At 43.6% G+C, this 24,904-nt stretch overlaps 1 protein-coding gene across 1 annotated transcript in view; it reads right to left on the minus strand.

The window, feature by feature from the left end:
• LOC110504535 (protocadherin Fat 2) overlaps positions 1–24,904 on the minus strand; it is a 78,715-nt gene that overhangs the window by 38,091 nt on the left and 15,720 nt on the right. The window contains exons 3-16 of the mRNA XM_036969560.1: positions 24,493–24,804; positions 19,006–19,064; positions 18,146–18,256; positions 17,648–17,857; positions 17,138–17,345; positions 9,734–9,873; positions 9,372–9,647; positions 8,949–9,159; positions 8,392–8,578; positions 4,754–8,237; positions 4,197–4,581; positions 3,633–3,829; positions 3,277–3,430; positions 791–1,024 (exon numbers count right to left, since the gene is read on the minus strand). Of these exons, the coding sequence (XP_036825455.1) occupies positions 791–1,024; positions 3,277–3,430; positions 3,633–3,829; positions 4,197–4,581; positions 4,754–8,237; positions 8,392–8,578; positions 8,949–9,159; positions 9,372–9,647; positions 9,734–9,873; positions 17,138–17,345; positions 17,648–17,857; positions 18,146–18,256; positions 19,006–19,064; positions 24,493–24,804 (6,168 nt within the window). The remainder of the gene's footprint in view (positions 1–790; positions 1,025–3,276; positions 3,431–3,632; positions 3,830–4,196; positions 4,582–4,753; positions 8,238–8,391; positions 8,579–8,948; positions 9,160–9,371; positions 9,648–9,733; positions 9,874–17,137; positions 17,346–17,647; positions 17,858–18,145; positions 18,257–19,005; positions 19,065–24,492; positions 24,805–24,904) is intronic.

A 24,904-nucleotide genomic window follows, 5' to 3' on the forward strand; every position in this document is an offset into this window, starting at 1 on the left:
AGATAGGAGAATAGTCTCTATGTTATGACTTGGGAGATAGGAGAATAGTCTCTATGTTATGACTTGAGGGATATGAGAATAGTCTCTATGTTATGGCCTGGGAGATAGGAGAATAGTCTCTATGTTATGGCCTGGGGATAGGAGAATAGTCTCTATGTTATAACCTGGGGGATAGGAAAACAGTCTCTATGTTATGACCTGGGGGATAGGAGAATAGTCTCTATGTTATGACCTGGGGGATAGGAGAATAGTCTCTATGTTATGACCTGGGGGATAGGAGAATAGTCTATGTTATGACCTGGAGGATAGGAGAATAGTCTCTATGTTATGACCTGGGGGATAGGAAAACAGTCTCTATGTTATGACTTGGGGGATAGGAGAATAGTCTCTATGTTATGACTTGGGGGATAGGAGAATAGTCTCTATGTTATGACCTGGGGGATAGGAAAACAGTCTCTATGTTATGACTTGGGGGATAGGAGAATAGTCTCTATGTTATGACCTGGGGGATAGGAAAACAGTCTCTATGTTATGACCTTAGTAAGTATATTGGTGTAGAGCCTCTGCTACATAAAGGGGAGATTTAGATTTGACCATAGAAACAGAATTACTAGGTCAGACAAAGCCCCTCAAACCATAACTCAAAACGTCAATGTCCATTCTAGTCATTCTGATTCTATAAATTTTGGCCCATAGAAATAGAATAACTAGATCAGCAAATCCCATTTCAGACTATCCCTCAGAATGGGAATGTCTACTCTATTCATTTTATCTCAATAATATGACTTACCAGTGTCAGGGTCTTTGGCGTAGATGACAGCGATGGGTGTCCTGATGGTGGTGTTGTCGAACACAGTGACTTCATAGTGGTTGTTCGAGAACTTGGGAGGGTTGTCATTCATATCCTGGATCAGGAGTAAGATGTCTGCTTGGCAGGAGCGGCCTCCGCCGTCCGTGACTTTAACTACCAGATCATACTCCCTCACCTTCTCCCGGTCCAACTGGGCCAGAGTGAACAATTCCCCTGTCACAAATAAAAATAACAAATAATTAGATGAACATATAGATGGACTTAACTTATTCCTTCTATCTCCTAGTGGAGCAGAGGGCATACAGTACAGTAAATGTATAGATGGAAACTGACTGACTGACTGAAAAACACACTGAGATGTAAAGCAAAATGGTGGGAAAAACACTGAGATGTACAGTACCAGACAAAAGTTTTGACCCACCTACTCATTTTTTTTGCTATTTTCTACATTGTAGAATAATAGTGAAGATATCAAAACTATCAAATAACACATATGGAATCATGTAGTAACGAAAAAGTAACAAATCAAAATATATTTTAGATTTTAGATTCTTCAAAGTAGCCACCCTTTGCCTTGAAGAAAGTGTTGCACACTCTTGGCATTCTCTCAACCAGCTTCATGAGGAATGCTTTTACAACAGTCTTGAAGGAGTTCTCACATATGCTGAGCACTTGTTGGCTGGTTTCTTTCACTCTGCGGTCCGACTCATCCCAAACCATCTCAATTGGGTTGAGGTCGGATGATTGTGGAGGCCAGGTCATCTGATGCAGCACTCCATCACACTCCTTCTTGGTCAAATAGCCCTTACATAACCTGAAGGTGTGTTTTGGGTCATTGTCCTGTTGAAAAACAAATGATAGTCCCACTAAGCACAAACCAGATGGGATGGCTTATCGCTGCAGAATGCTGTGGTAGCCATGCTGGTTAAGTGTGCCTTGAATTCTAAATAAATCACAGACAGTGTCACCAGCAAAGCACCCCCACACCATCACATTTCCTCCTCCATGCTTCATGGTGGGAACCACACATGTGGAGAACATCCGTTCACCTATTCTGCATCTTACAAAGACACGGCTGTTGAAACCAAAAAATCTCAAATTTGGACTCATCAGACCAAACGACAGATTTACACCAGTCTAATGCTCATTGCTTGTATTTCTTAGCCCAATCATGTCTCTTCTTCTTGTTGGTGTCCTTTAGTAGTGGTTTCTTTGCAGCAATTTGACCATGAAGGCCTGATTCAGGTCTCCTCTGAACAGTTGAAGTTGAGATGTGTCTGTTACTTGAACTTTGTGAAGCATTTATTTTGGCTGCAATCTGAGATGCAGATAACTCTAATGAACTTATCCTCTGCAGCAGAGGTAACTCTGGGTCTTCCTTTCCTGTGGTGGTCCTCATGAGAGCCAGTTTCATCATAGTGCTTGATGGTTTTTGCGACTGCTTTCAAAATTCTTTACATTTTCCGGATTGACTGATCTTCATGTCTTAAAGTAATGATGGACCGTCGCTTCTCTTTGCTTATTTGAGCTGTTCTTGCCATAATGTGAACTTGGTCTTTTACCAAATAGGGCTGTATACCAACCCTACCTTGTCACAACGAAGATGATTGGCTCAAACACATTAAGAAGGAAAGAAATTACACAAATAAACTTTTAACAATGCACACCTGTTAATTGAAATGCATTCCAGGTGAATACCTCATGAAGCTGGTTGAGAGAATGCCAAGATTGTGCAAAGCTGTCATCAAGGCAAAGGGTGCCTACATTGAAGAATCTCAAACATAAAATATATTTATTTGTTTAACACTTTTTTGGTTACTACATGATTCCATATGTGTTATTTCATAGTTTTGATGTCTTCACTATTATTCTACAATGTAGAAAATAGCAAAAAATTCAGAAAAACCCTGCAATAAGTAGGTGTGTCCAAACGTTTGACCGGTACAGTATTTCAAAATGATGGGAAAAAAGGGCCAGACAGTAGGCCTATGCATTCTTTAAAAATAGCATCACAGTTTACAAAATATTTACTGAAATCTATCAAAAATAAACCATGAGAAGTACAAATAAATCACAACATATTTACATTTCTGGTAGTCATTCACAGTTCTGCCAGCGCCAAACCATTACTTTGGGTTGAAGGCCATGTCAAAGCTTCTCCTAGCATATATGTATTGTGATAGGACCAATTATTGAGATTATGAGCTCTGATTGGCTTACAATAATGAAGCTAGGCTAGTGCTATGACAAACAGGAAGTATGTTTGATGAGAAGCCAAAGCACCAAACATGGAAAAAAAAGCACCAACTATTTATGGTGGTCTGACAGTGCACCATCTTGTCTTCTTGAAGACCTCCGTTTAAGTATTTTGTAAGAATGGAGATGCTATCTGTCAAACCAAACAAATGATGGATTTCACTTAGGACCTCCATTTGTTTAGACCCCACATAAAAGTAGTCTCTAACCTGTCTTTTGATCAAGATGGAACTTGTCTGCGTTGGGACCGTGGAGTGTGTAGGACACTAGTCCGTTGGTGCCGATGTCTGGGTCCGACGCTGAAACCTTCAGTATGAACATGCTTGACGGGGAATTCTCCATGACGACCTCTGTGTACAGCAACTGGACAGAAACATTGATAGTTAGCTACGTCTTAGGGTCAAATTTCAGTTGTTGATATTTTATTCATGCTTTAGGTAGGCTACTGCTCATTAATGTGTGACGTGTGTATGAATTGTCATAAAGTCCTGACGCAGGTACAACATGTTACCGCTATCTACAGGAATCTAAGTGTCTACCGTAGTGTCATGGCCGACTGACATACCTGCTCACACAGAGGACTGTTATCGTTGATATCTAGAACATGGACCTCTACAGTGGCAGGGGCCTCGAATCTCCCGTCAGTAACTCTTATTTTCAGGGAGTAGTTATCTTTAGCCTCGCGGTCAAGAGACTCTTTGAGGACCAGCCTCCATTCCTCTCCCTCTTGCACAATGGAGAACTGGCCCAATGGGTCTCCGTCTAAGGAAAAACATTTGAATGTGACACATGCCTGTCAATGCTACCTGGGGGACTATATGGGTTTTGATTATGTCCATCACATTTCTTCCTGTCAATGTAGTCACTTTTACACTTAGAATGAACCATTATAGAAGATATATTTCTCTGTTATAATGATCCAGTATAGACAATATATTGTTCTCTTATAATAAGCCGTCGTTATAGTAGATACTGTGTATTGCTCTGGAGAAATACTGTGCCCATCTGTTTCTTATTAAAATGTTGTCCATAATGCTGATAGACCTGAAAAACGACCATTCAACTACTTCAAAAAAGTGTATGTGATCAATCATTCAATCAACCAAATTAATCAATCAACAAGACTCACCTGTGATGTAACACGTGATCTGCCTGTTCTCTTTAGTCACATCCATATCAACGGTCGTCAGGCTCATGATGACCTCCCCAGGCCTAGTGTTCTCCATGACAGACCCATGGTACACGTCCTCCTTGAACCGAGGAGGGTTGTCGTTCTCGTCCGTCACCGTCACCTCCACCAGAACCGAGGAAGAGAGCTTCACCTCCCCCCCGTGGTCAGTAGCCACCACTGTGAAGCTGTAGTGCTGAGTCATCTCACAGTCCGTTTCTCTCAGAGTAGTTATCCAACCGCTCTCACTGTCGATGGAGAAGACATCGGTGATGTCATCGGGTTCGGCTTCCAAGGTGTAGGTCACCTGTCCATTAGTGTCCTGGTCAGGGTCGTTGGCCGTCACCTGGATGCATGGATGGATTAATTCATTAATTAAAACTAATCTGTTATTGCCCTAAATGAGAATTTGATTTGCACATCATATGAACACAGAAATCGTAAAGAATTGTATACAACATTCAATTACAAAAATATAAGATCAATGAAAAAAAATATATATCTGAAAAAAAACATACCTGGATGACGGTGGTTCCTGGTGGCATGTTCTCAGCCAGGAAGGCCTTGTAAGGGTTGGCCTCGAACACCGGCACGTTGTCATTCACATCCTGGACCTGGATGCTAACCGACACCAGCGAGGCTACGTCGGTCCCGTTGTGGTTGCCTTGAGCAATAACATCTATCTGATACCACTTGGTCTTCTCGTGGTCAATGCTCTTCTGGACGAGTAGAGTACCGCTCTCTTTATCCAGAGCAAACACTCTGTCTCTGTTACTCTCCACTGTGTTGCCATTGACCAGGCTGTAGATGACTGGCATGTCGGAGTCGGCCTTGATCGTCCCGATCTCTGTTCCCATGGAGATGTCCTCGGCTGCGGAGAAGGTGTAGAGCGGCTCGGAGAACTTCGGAAGAGGGACCTCAGGTGGGACTACTTTCACCTGCACCGGAACCGTGGAGTTAAAGAATGGTAATCCGCTGTCCCGAGCCTTGACTTTGAAGTTGAATATCTTGTTCTCTTGACCTATCAGACTCTCTTTGACGCTGACAATGCCAGTGAAGGGGTTGATCTCAATGATGTCCTCAGTCACTTCCTCTGCCTCGTCCACAGTGTAGGTGACATCAGCATTTTTGCCGTCGTCTGCGTCGTACGCCACTATCTGAATCACGGGAGAGCCTTTGTTTACAGTAGACTGGATTGACACCTGGTACTCTGTAGCTTTGAACTGAGGGGCATTATCATTCTCATCTGTCAGGATAATCTTCACAGTGCAGAACGCTACTTTCCCTCCTCCATCTTTAGCCATCACCTTGATGGCGATCACTCTTTGGGATGGGTTCTCTCTATCTAAAGGTTGAGATGTTATGATCTGTCCATTCTTGTCTATAGAGAATTTCTCATCTGCAAGTTTGTTGATGATGGTGTAGTCCACGCTGCCGTAAGGTCCATCGTCAGGGTCTATAGCGGCCAGGCGAATCACACGTGTTCCAGCCTCAGCGTTCTCAGCTAGTTCCGCCTCGTAGATGTTTTTGTTGAAATAGGGACTGTGTTTATTAGTGTTCATCATATCAATGTTCACAGGGGCTGTGTTCTGGAAAACTCCATCTGACACAGCCACGGTGAGGTTGTAGAATGGGTCCACATTTCTCTTGCAGACGTTAGAAAAGGAGATAATCCCGGAGGATTCGTTGATGGCGAAGTATCTTCCCTCATTACCTGAGAGGATCTTATACTGTAGATTGTTCAAGTCTCTGGTGTCGGGGTCCGAAGCTTGGATTTTTATGACGATGTGGCCACATTTGGCCATTTCATCCAGTGTTGCCTGATAATGGGTCTTGGAGAAGTTTGGAGGGTTATCGTTGACATCGGTTACGTTAACAATGACATAGGCATCGCTGCTCAACGGGTTTGTGCCATTATCTATGGCTTTGATCTTTAACTGGAAGTGTTTTGTCTTCTCATAGTCCAACACCTGTGTCGTAACAATTAGACCACTCTGGGGGTCTATTTTAAAGAAGTCCGTTTCATTTTCCCCCATCCCCAAAATATGGAAGGTTAAGTCTCTATTTCTGCCTGAGTCTCTATCTGTGGCTGATATCTGTAATACAGACGTGCCTATGGGTAATCCTTCAGGTATATCCACTGTGTCAGTCAGCTTGGAGAAGATCGGAGCGTTATCGTTAACATCTTCAACCTCTATTTCGACAGCGGCCTCTGAAAAGGAGCCTGTCACAGAGTCAGTGGCTCGTACCGTCAATAGATGCATTGTCTGGCTCTCATAGTCCAACAAATCAGTGACACTCAACACTCCTGTTTTAAAATCTATGTGAAAGTTTTTCGAGGCATTCTCCTCTTCCAGATTGTAAATAAGCCGATATCCCTCTGGGTTTCTTGCTTGTACATGCAGGATGGTGGTGAAGGGAGATATGTTTTCAGGGACTTTTAGAGGATAGAGCAAAGTCTGAAAAATGGGGTTGGTGCGATTTCTCACCGTGATACTCAGTTCTGCTGAAGTGGTCAAACTGGGCGAGCCCTCGTCTGTGGCCAGGACAGTCAAGGTGTATTTATTAGTAGCTTCAAAGTCTATAGGCCGCTGAAGGGACACGTCACCAACATAAGGGTCTATCCTAAAGAGATCAAAATCCTCCTCCAACAAGTACATAATAGAACCATTTTCTCCAAGATCACTGTCGGACGCCATCACTTGAAAGATTACATCTCCTAGGTCTGTGTCTTCAGAGATCATCATGGAGTGAGGCAGGTTCAAGAACCTTGGTGGATTATCATTGACGTCAACTATGTAAACGTTGACGTGGGTTATTGCCCTGCGAGGGGGACTCCTCATGTCTCTCACCTCCACCACTATGTCATAGACATCCTGCTCCTCTCTGTCGAAGGGAACACCGGTGGTCTCAAACACCCCTGATGTCGGGACTATAGAAAACCGTCCCATTGGGTTCAATACAGAGTAAATCAGAGGCTCATTCAAGTAGCTACCTGATGCTCTCAAAACAACTAACATGTTGACCGACATCGTATTCTCCACAATGGTGGCTGCATACAATCCCTGCTCAAATTGAAGATGGCCGCCTGCTGTTATGTTGGTGACGTTTACCTTAACTGTAGCAAGGTCTTTGTACAGGCCGTCAGAGGCTTTGACCAGCAGCTGGTAAAAGGAATTAAACTCTGAAACATTGTTTACAGAGATAGCACCGGTGGAAGGATGAATGAGAAAAGCATTGTGAAGGTTGCCCTCTGTGATGCTGTACGAGACAGCTGAATCTGCATCTTCTGCCGTAACCCGTACAACCTCCATCTCTCTGACGAGAGGGAAGATGATGGACGACTCGTACACCGGCCTAGAGAATTTGGGGGAACAGTCATTGAAATCCAGGACACGGATGGTGACTCTGGCTGGCTCTGCTGCGTACAGCGACGGTTCCCCTGAGTCCCGTACCTGAATGCTGAAGTGAAACTCAGGTGTTTCTTCAAAGTCCACCTCAGATATCACAGAGAGTGTACCCATGTTGGGATCTATCTTGAAGACTTTCATCGCTTCCGGCTCCAGGATTTGGAAGACTAGGAGAGAGTTAGAGTCCCTGTCAGCATCAGAGGCTCGTAACACTAGAGGTGTGTTGCTCTCCCCCATCACCATGCTGTTTATGTGAGCAGACTCACTAATCTGGCCATGGAATTTCTCCTGGAGGAACACCGGAGGGTTATCATTCTCATCTATCACATAGACGTAAACAACCGTATCTGACGAGGCTCCTGCCGAGGTGCTGGCACGCACTTTGAGTTTGTAAGAGAAACACCTCTCGAAGTTGAGGCTTGCTTGGACAGAGAGAACTCCGGACTCTGCATTGATGTGGAACGTTCCGTTAGGGTCTCCATCTTTGATGCTGTAGTGGACTGCGGATGGGCTGGCTGCTGAGACAGTGATCACGGGAGTTCCCAGAGGACTGGCTTCACTGACTTCTGAGAAGAACTCATCAGAGGGGAACCTGGGAGAGAGAAAAGAGAATGGTTTTTATTAACAATTAGAAAAGCAGTATATAATATCAACAGTACCTGAAGTTGAATTATTTGATGCAATTTACAAATTAAAGCATTTAAGAATTATCAAACAACATAATACTAGTTTATATACATATTAACCTGGGAGGGGTTCTGTCTGAGAGCAGGACGGTGATGGAGACAGAACAGAGATCGCTGTGCTGGGGAAAACCCTGGTCTGTGGCCTTCACTGTCAGATGAAACTGCTCCTGGGGTAGGCTGTCCAGAGGTTTGGCGATAGTGATACTCCCCAGCTCGCCATCAATGTCAAAGGTGTTGTCGACATTCCCTGTAAAGATGGATCAAAGACCAAATCAACAAATATTGTTGAATGTTTGAAATTGTCAACCCATTTGCCTATATGTGAACAGTGGGTTAACTGCCTTGTTCACAGGCAAAAGTACAGATTTTTACCTTGTCAGCTCTGAGATTTGATCTAGCAATCTTTCGGTTACTGGCCCAATGCTCTAACCACTAGGCTACCTGCCACCCCCAGAATGTGAGTGATCAATCAAGTTAAAAACATTCTCAAATATATAATATACTTATCCTGTAGCACTCTTATAAAGAATGCTAAAAATAGATGATCATATTTGAAGATTTTTCACAATTCAAATCCATCATAATCTACCTCTCATAATCTCTGATCTGTGTTGTACCTGAGTGAAGGGAGTAGATAATCTGAGCGTTGCTCCCCGTGTCCTTATCCAGAGCCTTGACACGCAGCACCTCTGTCCCAGCCGCAGCCAGATTGGTGATAGTTCCCTCATAGCCGGCCGCCAGGAAGGCAGGAGAGTGGTCGTTGCAGTCCTCCACATAAACCACTGCCTTCACAAAGTTTCTTTTCACTGGGATCTCCTGATCTCGAACCTACGCATTTAAAGGAGATGGTGAGAGCAGGACAGTATAGGGACATTAACTTAATCAAAATCAAATTCCTAGATAACCAGCTAAAATGATTGCTATAATCAGACAGAGATGACTTTGCTTTGTGAACCTGTTACGATAGATACGCTGTACTTTAGATCCTCCATGTTTTCAAATGGTCAAGGGAGATGACTAAAAAACATCAACAACATTACCATCACAATGAGGGTGTGCACAGAACGCTTCTCACGGTCCAGCTGCTCAGTCATGACCAGAACACCACTCTTATGGTCCAGATGGAAGATCTTCAGGCTGTCTGGATGGACGCTGCCGTGGAGCGAGTAGATGAGTTTGCTGTTGCTGTCTCGGTCCTGAGCAGAGATGTGGAGGATGTCCTTCCATGGAGAGGTGTCTTCCGGTACACTGACCTCGTAGATGGACTTCATGAACATGGGTCGATGCTCGTTCATGTCCAGCACACGGATATATGCCTAGGAGACATACAGACAGGAAGAGAAACTTAATCTAAAGTTTTACAATAACTAATGATTTACGATGTATTTCATGTGTGTATCACCTGTGTGGTTGCGACCTGATGCCCGTCTGTAACCTGTACAGTCAGATTATAGTTGGACTTCTTCCCTGCATCCAGAGGCCTGGCGATCACGATGCTGCCTGTGTTCCTCTCAATGTCAAAGTCCTGCTCCTCATCGCCCCCTGGGGTAGAACAACACAATAGATAGGAGATGGTAGAAATAAATCAATATCATTCAATCATCCCATACAAGGACCGTTTGAAATTTGACAGTTGAAAGTCCTCAATAGAAGCCTGCCCAGCGTCCCTCAGGTTGTTTGGCTTCGTAAGTGTCTGTCACTGAGACTGGCACCAATGGCCTTATGGGAGGAGTGAGTGAAAGCCCATACGGCAGTTGTGACACACAGGTGTGTCATCCAGAACCATAATGACTTGGCCGTGGTTGGAGGATCATTCTTTCAACAGATGGACTTGTGGGCATTGGCGCGTCCACTGGAAACGGAGTTTGCCCAGTCAGAACAGGTGGAAAGACAAGAACAACAACATAACATCCCCCAAAGCTACTGAGAGAGGTCAATACCTAATTTCACCCCTTCGAATCTTGTTGGCCATCGTCCTGCATGCGTGCCTGTGAATACAGAATGTGAGCTAAAAGGCCTCTCCCCTCACTGAATACGGACACAAACACAGGTACTGTTTTGCACCCGCATTACTCCCTGTGCATACTATGCCTCATTTACTGAGAGTAAATCAAAAACGATGTGCCGGTATGGGGCCAACGAACCACCGTCATCCTCACATGCTCAGCCATGTATGTATTAATGACAGAAAACAAGGTTGCAGCAAAGGGTTGGCCCCCTGTGTCCAAGTGTCGCAGAATAAGTGTAACACAATTGTTTAAGGGGAAACGTTTGGCAGCGACACACTTCGAACAGACGTCAGGAACAGTAGGGGTAAAGCTCCTGCTTGTTCAGCCAGATGGTGTTTATTAAGAAATAGATGCACCTTTTCAAGGCTCACATTGACTCCATTTTAAACAAGCTTTCCCTTTTAATGCCACCGGTGGGGACTACATGAAAATACAACGTAAAAAAAAAACAACTTCTGCCACAAAATGTTGAGAATTATTGAATAATTAATCAAATGTTTAGATTTCTAGTTGGTGCTTTTGCAACATGTGAAAAACAAAACGCAAGTTGGTGTTTATTGTCATTATTATTGTCATTATTGTCATTGCCATTCTTCCCACTGGACACAGACGTCAATTCAACGTCTATTCCACGTTGGTTGAACGTAATTTCATTGAAGTTATGTGGAAACAATGTTGATTCAACCAGTGTGTGCCCAGTTGGTTGTTCTGGAGGCAGAACTGAGCGATTTCCCCTTAGATAGGCCAGCTGCAAAGTTATAATTGGTTAGAGGTTTAGAGGTTTGATGACTGTGAAGCTGCCTTTAGAACAACGTTCATGATGAAAAACGCTCATCTGCGGGAAAACAAACATAAACATGTATTCCATGCCCAGATTTAAAAAATATTGAAAGAGACAACGAAGAAATAAATTGTTTAAATATATATTGGTTGACCAGATGGAGGGCAGCTGTTCACAGTCGAAGAACAAGGCAAATAAAAACCATGAAAACCTCACCACGTTAGAAGTGCATTGCACTGCCACACTCAGCCATCAAACACTTTTCCAAATGCACCATCTATAAATTGCCATGTTTGAGTTCATGCATGTCCCGTCGCAAAGGCTCGCTTTCATAGGAATATTTTCACAAACATATCTCTGCAGCAGGAATTGTAATACTATAGTGTTACAGGATGTATCACAACCCGGCCGTGATTAGGAGCCCCGTTGGGCTGCGCACCATTGGCCCATAAATAAAGGTTATATAAAGGTTAAATAAAGGTTAAATAAAGGTTATATAAAGGTTATATAAAGGTTAAATAAATGTTATATAAAGGTTATATAAAGGTTATATAAAGGTTAAATAAAGGTTTTATAAAGGTTATATAAAGGTTATATAAAGGTTAAATAAAGGTTAAATAAAGGTTAAATAAAGGTTATATAAAGGTTATATAAAGGTTAAATAAAGGTTAAATAAAGGTTAAATAAAGGTTATATAAAGGTTATATAAAGGTTAAATAAAGGTTTTATAAAGGTTATATAAAGGTTAAATAAAGGTCATATAAAGGTTAAATAAAGGTTAAATAAAGGTTAAATAAAGGTTATATAAAGGTTAAATAAAGGTTCAATAAAGGTTAAATAAAGGTTATATAAAGGTTATATAATGGTTAAATAAAGGTTATATAAAGGTTATATAAAGGTTAAATAAAGGTTATATAAAGGTTATATAAAGGTTAAATAAAGGTTATATAAAGGTTATATAAAGGTTATATAAAGGTTAAATAAAGGTTATATAAAGGTTATATAAAGGTTATATAAAGGTTAAATAAAGGTTATATAAAGGTTATATAAAGGTTATATAAAGGTTAAATAAAGGTTATATAAAGGTTATATAAAGGTTAAATAAAGGTTATATAAAGGTTATATAAAGGTTATATAAAGGTTAAATAAAGGTTAAATAAAGGTTATATAAAGGTTAAATAAAGGTTATATAAAGGTTATATAAAGGTTAAATAAAGGTTATATAAAGGTTAAATAAAGGTTATATAAAGGTTTTAATTTAATTGTCAAAGAGCTGGATGAATACTTTAGCAAAGGGTCAGCAGTGTGTTCCGCCACGTGGCCACGTGAGACAGATCATCCATCCAGTGTGCTCTGCCACGTGGCCACGTGAGGCAGATCATCCATCCAGTGTGCTCTGCCACGTGGCCACGTGAGGCAGATCATCCATCCAGTGTGCTCTGCCACGTGGCCACGTGAGGCAGATCATCCATCCAGTGTGCTCTGCCACGTGGCCACGTGAGGCAGATCATCCATCCAGTGTGCTCTGCCACGTGGCCACGTGAGGCAGATCATCCATCCAGTGTGCTCTGCCACGTGGCCACGTGAGGCAGATCATCCATCCAGTGTGCTCTGCCACGTGGCCACGTGAGGCAGATCATCCATCCAGTGTGCTCTGCCACGTGGCCACGTGAGACAGATCATCCATCCAGTGTGCTCTGCCACGTGGCCACGTGAGACAGATCATCCATCCAGTGTGCTCTGCCACGTGGCCACGTGAGACAGATCATCCATCCAGTGTGCTCTGCCACGTGGCCACGTGAGACAGATCATCCATCCAGTGTGCTCTGCCACGTGGCCACGTGAGGCAGATCATCCATCCAGTGTGCTCTGCCACGTGGCCACGTGAGGCAGATCATCCATCCAGTGTGCTCTGCCACGTGGCCACGTGAGGCAGATCATCCATCCAGTGTGCTCTGCCACGTGGCCACGTGAGGCAGATCATCCATCCAGTGTGCTCTGCCACGTGGCCACGTGAGGCAGATCATCCATCAGAGTCAGGCTCTACCTATCCTGTCGTGTCCTGGCCCTTCATCTGAGGAAATATGGCTGTGTTCTCCTCATGCTGGGGTGTAGGGCACACACACACGCACGCACGCACGCACGCACGCACGCACGCACGCACACACACACACACACACACACACACACACACACACACACACACACACACACACACACACACACACACACACACACACACACACACACACACACACACACACACACACACACACACACACATTGAGCAACTGCCTCTAGCTGAGGTGTTATCTGCCACACCGAGACCAGGCCTGCTCTACTCTGTTCAACAGCAGGCTGACATGAACTCAATGTATTACCATCATAGTTTACACAGGGCACAGCAAAACACACAAAGCACAGCAAAACACACAGGGCACAGTAAAACACACAGAGCACAGCAAAACACACAGAGCACAGCAAAACACACAGAGCACAGCAAAACACACAGAGCACCGCAAAACACACAGAGCACCGCAAAACACACAGAGCACAGCAAAACACACAGAGCACAGCAAAACACACAGAGCACCGCAAAACACACAAAGCACAGCAAAACACACAGGGCACAGTAAAACACACAGAGCACAGCAAAACACACAGAGCACAGCAAAACACACAGAGCACAGCAAAACACACAGAGCACCGCAAAACACACAGAGCACCGCAAAACACACAGAGCACAGCAAAACACACAGAGCACAGCAAAACACACAGAGCACAGCAAAACACACAGAGCACCGCAAAACACACAGAGCACAGCAAAACACACAGAGCACCGCAAAACACGACTCCCATGCCACAATCTCCTCAATAATAATCTCCCTTCCTTCGCAATCCCTTTGCGATCTCATGACGGGTCAGGTTTTGTCTTGATAAGTACATGTTGACAGATCATCTTCATGTTGACTCATCCCCTTTGGTCAGTGTAATAAAACAGCTAATTTTACTCTAAGCCTTTATTGTCTCAGCTAATATAACTATTGCTGTAGCAACATCAAATTACACAAATCTGATCATATTTTAGTTTCTAGAAAATAAGGTGTAATTCTACTCACAAAAAAAACACACTTATCTCTACTTTTGCATGGTCCATATCACCAACACACTGCACACAACACACAACACACTGCACACAACACACAACACACAACACACTGCACACAACACACAACACACAACACACAACACACAACACACAACACACTGCACACAACACACTGCACACAACACACAACACACAACACACAACACACAACACACAACACACAACACACTGCACACAACACACTGCACACAACACACAACACACAACACACAACACACAACACACAACACACAACATACTGCACACAACACACAACACACAACATACAACACACAACACACAACACACAACACACAACACACTGCACACTGCACACAACACACTGCACACAACACACAACACACAACACACAACACACAACACACAACACACTGCACACAACACACAACACACAACACACAACACACAACACACAACATACTGCACACAACACACTGCACACAACACACAACACACAACACACTGCACACAACACACAACACACTGCACACAACACACTGCACACAACACACAACACACAACACACAACACACAACATACAACACACAACACACAACACACAACACACTGCACACTGCACACAACACACTGCACACAACACACAACACACAACACACAACATACTGCACACAACACACAACACACAACACACAACACACAACACACAACACACAACATACTGCACACAACACACAACACACAACACACAACACACAACACACAACATACTGCACACAACACACAACACACAACACACTGCACACAACACACAACACACAACACACTGCACACAACACACAACACACAACACACTGCACACAACACACAACACACAACACACTGCACACAACACACAACACACTGCACACAACACACAACACACAACACACAACACACTGCACACAACACACAACACACAACACACAACACACAACATACAACACACAGCACACTGCACACAACACACAACACACAACACACAACATACAACACACAACACACAACACACAACACACTGCACACAACACACAACACACAACACACTGCACACAACACACAACACACAACACACAACACACTGCACACAACACACAACACACAACACACAACACACAACACACAACACACTGCACACAACACACAACACACAACACACTGCACACAACACACAACATACAACACACAACACACTGCACACAACACACAACACACAACACACAACACACAACACACAACATACAGCACACTGCACACTGCACACAACACACAACACACAACACACAACACACAACACACTGCACACAACACACAACACACAACACACTGCACACAACACACAACACACAACACACAACACACAACACACAACATACTGCACACAACACACAACATACTGCACACAACACACAACACACAACACACAACACACAACACACAACACACTGCACACAACATACTGCACACAACACACAACACACAACACACAAGATACAACACACAACACACAACACACAAGATACAACACACAACACACAACACACTGCACACAACATACTGCACACAACACACAACACACTGCACACAACACACTGCACACAACACACAACACACAACACACAACACACAACACACAACACACAACATACTGCACACAACACACAACATACTGCACACAACACACAACACACAACACACAACACACAACACACAACACACTGCACACAACATACTGCACACAACACACAACACACAACACACAAGATACAACACACAACACACAACACACAACACACAACACACAACACACTGCACACAACATACTGCACACAACACACAACACACAACACACAAGATACAACACACAACACACAACACACAACACACAAGATACAACACACAACACACAACACACAACACACAACATACTGCACACAACACACTGCACACAACATACTGCACACAACACACAACACACTGCACACAACACACAACACACTGCACACAACACACTGCACACAACACACAACACACAACACACAACACACAACATACTGCACGCAACACACAACACACAACATACTGCACACAACACACAACACACTGCACACAACATACTGCACACAACATACTGCACACAACACACAACACACAACATACTGCACACAACACACAACACACTGCACACAACACACAACACACAACACACAACACACAACACACAACACACAACATACAACATACTGCACACAACACACAACACACTGCACACAACACACAACACACAACACACAACACACAACACACTGCACACAACACACAACATACTGCACACAACACACAACACACAACACACTGCACACAACACACAACACACTGCACACAATACACAACACACAACATACTGCACACAACACACAACATACTGCACACAACACACAACACACAACACACAACACACTGCACACAACACACAACACACAACACACAACACACTGCACACAACACACAACACACAACACACTGCACACAACACACAACACACAACACACTGCACACAACACACAACACACAACATACTGCACACAACACACAACATACTGCACACAACACACAACACACAACACACAACACACAACACACAACACACTGCACACAACACACAACATACTGCACACAACACACAACACACAACACACAACATACTGCACACAACATACTGCACACAACACACAACACACAACACACAACACACAACACACTGCACACAACATACTGCACACAACACACTGCACACAACACACAACATACTGCACTCCACCCGTCAGAGTTACCGATGTTAGTCCTCACCTGTGATGTCATACCACAGTAGCCTCTGTGTCTCCGTGAGGATGATCCCCACCATGTGAGTGACAGGATCCGTCTCCATGACAGCGAAGGTGAAGTGTGGCTCGTCAAACGTCAGCGGATCGGAGGTGGGCGTCGGCTTGGAGATCCACTCTACGTCGAGGCGGACTGTCGACGATCTCACCGGGCTCCCATGGTCCTTTGCTTTGATCTGACAGAGGGAAGGGTTAGGATGGAGAGGACAATGTTAATGTTATTGCGCTGGGGTGTGGATCTTTGTGTTACTCATCACAGTACATCAGAAAATGACAGGGTTCATCACAATGGTATTCACATGCAAGTTTACACACTCCCTGCATGTGAATGAGAGCAATGAAAGAAGGTGTGATTGTATTTGTTTAGGGATAGCAGGTGTCCCTAAAGAGTGTTCCACCATTTCGTGTGAATGTGAAAAGCAGAAGAATCAGCGGAACATGGTAATTGTGGTGTTCTATCATAATATTGTCCACCTACCGTGAGGATGCTGTAGTTGCCTGCTGTGAAGTCTCCCCGTGCCGTCACCACCCCAGTGTCTGGATGGATCTCAAACTTCTCGTTCTGGTTGTCCTGGAGACTGAAGGTGACCTCAGCATTAGGCCCTTCGTCGTCGTCCTGGGCAACCATCCGACACACCTCCACCTGTGGCTCCGCCCCCTGACCCCTGTGTTGCTCAGGTAGTTTTACCTGGAACCAATCAATGAATCAATCAGTCACATTTATTTACAAAAGCCCTTTTTAGTTGTCACAATGTGCATGGCATCCCATTCCATAAATAGTGCACTTCTTGTTGCCAGATCCCTACATGGTCCTTGTCAGAAGTAATGCATTTTGACCAATCAGATCAGCTCTGAAAAAGATATGATGTGATTGGTCAAAATAGAAATTAGTTGAAAAAAAAAATCTGAATTGGGCTGCCCTATGTAGGCTGCGTTTATAAATGTAGGAGACCCCAAAGAGTCAACAAAAGCAGACCTGGAAGAGCTTGTGGTTGAACTGGGGTCTGTTGTCGTTCTCATCCAGCACCTGGATGATCACTGTCGAGGTGGAGCGGAGAGGAGGGGCTCCGTTGTCCGACACTATCACCTGAGAGGAGGAAGAGGGGTTTAGTTAGTCGAACAGTAGGATGTGGAGGAAGAGGGGTTTAGTTAGTCGAACAGTAGGATGTGGAGGAAGAGGGGTTTAGTTAGTCGAACAATAGGATGTGGAGGAAGAGGGGTTTAGTTAGTCGAACAGTAGGATGTGGAGGAAGAGGGGTTTAGTTAGTCTAACAGTAGGATATGGAGGAAGAGGGGTTTAGTTAGTCGAACAGTAGGATGTGGAGGAAGAGGGGTTTAGTTAGTCGAACAGTAGGATGTGGAGGAAGAGGGGTTTAGTTAGTCGAACAGTAGGATGTGGAGGAAGAGGGGTTTAGTTAGTCGAACAGTAGGATGTGGAGGAAGAGGGGTTTAGTTAGTCGAACAGTAGGATGTGGAGGAAGAGGGGTTTAGTTAGTCGAACAGTAGGATGTGGAGGAAGAGAGATTAGTCTAACAGTAGGATATGGAGGAAGAGGGTTTAGTCTAACAGTAGGATATGGAGGAATAGGGTTTAGTCTAACAGTAGGATAAGGAGGAAGAGGGTTTAGTCTGTGGAGTATTGATTGAGATTTAATTAATGTATTTTTTTTGTATGTATCATAAATCACATGTATTTTGTGAGCAATGTTCTTTATAAAGACTACACACATTATGGATAATTTATAGTCTAGTTTAAGCTCTCATGGTTAGGCCTTTTAACGATCTCATTAAAAATGCACATGTTGTTTAATCACAAGCAGGTGGTTCAGTCTCTCACCTCAACACTGTGCTCAGATTTCAGTTCCCGGTCCAGAGAGGTCAGAGTGCTGATGACGCCTAAGAAAACAGAGAGGGGGAACGGCAGAGAGAGAGGGGGGGGGGATGGAGGAGATGGGAGGGAAGGAGGAAGAAGGAGCAGGGTCATCAGTAAGGAATCTTTCCCACATGGACAGCAGTAGCAGGGTAGTTCCACGAAATGAGTGTCTTTTGAGTCTCTTTGGTATTTTAAGTAGAAATTGTGCACCAATATTTAATTGTATTTTGATTTATTTATTTTATTTTACCCTTATTTTACCGAGTAAGTTGACTGAATACACATTCTCATTTACAACAACAGCCTTGGGAATAGTTACAGGGGAGAGAGGCCAATTGGAAGCTGGGGAGGATTAGGTGGCCATGATGGTATGAGGGCCAGATTGGGAATTTAGCCAGGACACCGGGGTAAATACCCATATTCTTACAATAAGTGCCATGGGATATTTAGTGACCACAGAGAGCCAGGGCACCCATTTAATGTCCCATCCGATGTCCCATCCGATATCCCATTTAATGTCCCATTACCCTTACAAAGGGAAATGTCCCCAATCACTGCTCTTGGGCATTGGGATAATTTATTTTAGACCAGAGGAAAGAGTGCCTCCTACTGACCAACACCACCTTCCAGCACCATCAAAACTTTGCATTGAAGGTCCCCAAAAACACAGTGGCCGCCATCATTCTTAAATGGAAGAAGTTTGGAACCACTAGAGCTGGCTGCCCGGCCATCAAGAGCAATTGAAGGAGGAGGGCCTTGGTCAAGGAGGTGACCAACAACCTAATGGTCACTCTGACAGATCGCCAGAGTTCCTCTGTAGAGATGGGAGAACCTTCCAGAAGGACAACCATCACCTCAGCACTCCACCAACCAGGCCTTTATGGTAGAGAGGCTAGACGCAAGCCACTCCTCAGTTTAAGGCACATGATAGTCCGCTTGGAGTTTGCCAAAAGGCACCTAAAGGACACTCAGACTATGAGATTCTCTGGTCTGACGAAACCAAGATTGAACTCTTTAGTCTGAATGCCAAGCATCACGTCTGGAGGAAAATAGGCACTGCTCATCACCTGGTCAATACCATCCCTACCGTGAAGCATGGTGGTGGCTATTTTTTTCAGCGGCAGGGACTGGAAGACTGGTCCGGATCGAGGGAAAGATTAACGGAGCAAAGTACAGAGAGTTCCTTGATGAAAACCTGCTCCAGAGCGCTCAGGACCTCATACTGTGGCGAGCGTTCACCTTCCAACAGGACAACGACCCTAAGCACACAGCCAAGACAACGCAGGAGTGGCTTTGGAACAGGTTTCAATCAATTTCATTTACTTTTGAATCTTAAGTATATTTAAAACCAAATAGTTTTAGACTTTTTCGCAAGTAGTATCTTACTGGGTGACTTTCATCTTTACTTGAGTCATTTTCTATTGAGGTATCTTTACTTTTATTCAAGTATGACAAATGGGTACTTTTCCCACCACTGCCTTTAATGGGCCCTTACTACAGTCGTTTTGTTATAAACCTCTTGAGATAGGAAAACGTGTTTTTTATTGTTGAACATGCGCTCTTTGTGACAGAATGGTAAAATGTGCTGAAATCAAAAGTTACATATTTTTTTAAACCAAGTTACGCTTCTCAAAAGACACCTAAATAGCGGAATGACCAAGCACACCTGTCACTGTCCGAGCCCCAGGCAGCTGGTTCACTCTTCTTCCTTCCCACAGGTCTGTTTTTCTAACAGCGTTTATTTGGCTTTATAGTCGTCACTAAAGAAACCTCTGAGAGCTTTCCAGAGTCTCTTATTTTCATAAAATACTCAACCTTTTAGGTCTGTGGACACTTTACTATTATAATGTGTGTGGCAAGAGCCAATACAGTGAAGCAGGTTAACATCTTTCATGGTGAATGATGTTCTGGAGTCTGCCGAGTGGTCACTAGCTAGCACAGCCACAAAGTCATGAAATCAGATTTTAAACCTAATCCTAAACTTAACACCAACATTAACCACACTGCTAACCCTAATGTCCAACCCTAACCTTAAATTAAGAACAAAAAGATCATTTTGATTTCACAAATTTTACAAAACAGCCAATTTTCACATTGCAGCTAGCCTAAAGGGAAATCACTCAGTCCTCCCCCCAGGACAAATTATTTGACAATAAATGTCAACCTGCTACAATCTGACTAGGTACCCCACTTTCCCTTTCCCCTTTCCCAATCTATCCACTGATACGCTATCCAACTGTATCAAGAGGACTCTTGATTTGGTAAAGATTGTCCATGCTGCTTCTATTCCTTTAGTAGGCCAATTCTCCTTCCATGCTGATTCTGTTCCATTAGGACAATTCACCTGCCATGCTGCTTCTATTCCTTTAGTAGGATAATTCTCCTTCCATGCTGATTCTGTTCCTTTAGTAGGATAATTCTCCTGCCAAATTAAAGTGACTATGTGATCAGAAAAACTGACAAAACAGGTTACATGACTGGTTTGGACTTTTTTAGTCTTTTGTGTTGAAATCTGGGTGAGGCTGTCTGGATCACAGCCTGAGTTGATATCAGAGTATATATCAGAGTTCAGTTTGGTTCACCATCCGACTGCCCCAAGTGACACCCCAGGGACTAATTACACATTGTGTGTGTGTGTGTGTGTTTGGTGGGCGGCGGGGGGGGAGTGCTGTAAAAGCGAAATGCTTTTACGGCACTCAAAACCCATCCTGCTGGGTCTTTACGGGAGACGCGTCAGAAACGTTGCTGTTGCTTTTATCATTAGCTGAGACTTGTCGGTTCACATCCTGTGTCAGTGTTTTTCGTAATGGAGTTGCCCTTCTCCGCTTGATCTCCTTGTAAAGAGGACTCTTGACCTCATAGGGTTTTTCTGGGATAGCAGGTGGCCAACAAGGTTAGCACGTTGGGCCAGTTTACCGGAAGGTCGTCTGGTTTAAATCCTGGAGCCCACAAATAAATATTTCTCTGTGCAGTTATTCCCAGTTTCTCCAGGGGTGCTGGACAATGGTGACTCCACCCACTGGGGGAGTTAGGATATGCAAGAAAGGCATTTCTGTTACACACGTCTATAAATGAATAACAGGACAAATATAAGCATCCCCCCCCAAAATATGATTTATTTTCCAAGTTTTTGTTTTTGTGTATCTTCCAGCTGGTAATACAGCTACACTGCTTGTACTGAAATGTACTATTGGTTCTGAGCTGACTTTCTGTTAGGACAGATACTGTACTGTGTGTACTTTGCTGCTACACTCCTGAACTGAGATCTTAGTCAGACTTCTCTGAGTCATGTGTATCCTGTTCAGACATGAGGAGCACAGCTCATATCCTCTCACGACGAGCCATAAATCTACCATGCTGTTGAGTGATAGAAGTTGAGTTTTCACTTTATTGATCAAGTGTTTTATTCCACCTACACTCTTCACTTTGTTGAAGAACAAGGCCTGTGTCGTAGTAATGAGTTTAAAGGCCTGATTTTCCTGTGTTTTATATACACTGAATGTGCAAAACATTAGGAACACCTTCAGACTATTGAACACCCTTTTTGCCGTCTGAACTAGCATCAATTCGTCAGGGCAGGGACTCTACAAGGGGTCGAAAGCGTTCCACAGGGATTCTGGCCCATGTTGACTCCAGTTGGCCGGTTGTCCTTTTGACACACACGGGAAACTGTTGAGCGTGAAAAACTCATCAGCGTTAGACACTCAAACCGGCCTGGCACCTACTACCATCCCCTGTTCAAGGGCACTTAAATATGTTGTCTTGTCCATTCACCCTCTGAATAGCACACATTAACAATGCATGTCCCAATTGTCTCAAGGCTTAAAGATCCTTCTTTAACCTTTCTCCTCGCCTTCATCTACACATGTTGTAGTGGATTTAACAAGGGGACCATGGCTTTCACCTGGATTTACCTGGTCTATTATTTTGTGCACTCAGTAGAAATGAGGATACAGTCATTTTAGTGTAAGAGCTGTTTGAAAAGACCACCTGAAATTTCAGCCTGTTTCCGTGGGATGGAGTTTTGACATCACCAGACCGTAATTAAGTTAATAGACCAATAAGAAAGAGAGTTGCGAACCTGCTGCAAATAACAGCTAGTTTTCAGTTTTCCCCTCAGCACTCAGATCACTCCAGGCAGTCTCAGCGAAACTAACCTGTGTCTTGATTACACTGGGGGTTTCTATAAAACATCTAATCTATTGTACATCTTCCAAGGCATTAAAGGAGCTCCTTTTCAGCTTTAATCCTTTGGTGTTAGCCTAGGGTAGGGAGGCACAACACACACACACACACACACACACACACACACACACACACACACACACACATACACACACACACACATACACACACACACACACATACACACACACACATACACACACACACACACACACACACACACACATACACACACACACATACACACACACACACACACACACACACACACACACACACACACACACACACACACACATACACACACACACACACACACACACACACACACACACACACACACACACACACACACATACATACACACACACACACACACACACACACACACACACACACACACACACATACACACACACACACATACACACACACACACATACACACACACACACACACACACACACACACACACACACACACACACACACACACACACAGAGCCCAGCAGAGATGACAAGTCGAGGATGGACGGACGTGTGGAATCTGGTTGCAATTTGCCCCATCTTCAAAGGCCCATGCTATGTTGTTGTGTGACAGACACTCAGCTGCATGACGAAACTGTCAGAGATTTTGGGGTTTAACTTTCTGGTTGAGAAGTTGATATTTTACACTCACTGCCCTCCCACAACCAGACATGACTGCATCATTTGTTGTGTTTTTGTGTACATTTATAGGTAGAAAATAAGGGTAGTTTAACCTTGGCCGGTTTTCACCACAGGTTATGACACCCTGAGTGATGCCTGTGCACAGTGCTGCTGAGACATGTTATAATCTACCATTTTCTACTCAACGTGAGAAATGACAGCTAGTTAAACTTTGTATTGAGATGTAGATTTGACGTAGAGTTGTCGAGTGTAATATGGACACAAAACAGCAGTCTATCTTTCCTGAAAAGTGTTATGACTTCTACTACAGAAAATCACTTTAAAATCACTTTAAAATCACTTTTAAAATCACTTTAAAATCACTTTTAAAATCACTTTAAAATCACTTTAAAAATCACTTTAAAATCACTTTAAAAATCACTTTAAAATCACTTTAAAATCGCTTTAAAAATCACTTTAAAATCACTTTTAAAATCACTTTAAAAATCACTTTAAAAACCACTTTAAAATCACTTTAAAAATCACTTTAAAATCACTTTTAAAATCACTCTTTAAAAATCACATCGATCCGTGTTTCCTTGTGAAATGTGTCCGTTACCTGTCTTGGTGTTGATGGTGAAATACATCCGCTGTGACTCCAACAGCTGGAAGGTGAGTTTCCCCTCAGAGGAGCTGTCCACGTCAGTAGCAGTGACCTGAACCACTGACTTGTCTTTAGGCATGTTTTCCAGGACGGAGCCGAAGTAGACCGGCTGGGACATCTGGGGAGGGTTATCATTGATGTCCAGGACTTCCAAAAATATGTCTGTCCAGGTCACTAGAGGGATGGTGCCAAGGTCTTTGGCATAGACCGACAGCCAGTAGTGTGGGACGGCCTCGCGGTCCAATGTCTCAGCCGTGCGGATTACACCTGCAAAACAGAAGGAGAAATTGTTTATAATGTCATCCATCTGTATTTCCATTTTTGTGTGGTGATGAAAAACTTTGCTAAATCATCTAGGTTGACCCCA

Source organism: Oncorhynchus mykiss, chromosome 31 (genome assembly GCF_013265735.2).
Source record: "Oncorhynchus mykiss isolate Arlee chromosome 31, USDA_OmykA_1.1, whole genome shotgun sequence".
Taxonomy (NCBI): Eukaryota; Metazoa; Chordata; class Actinopteri; order Salmoniformes; family Salmonidae; genus Oncorhynchus; species Oncorhynchus mykiss.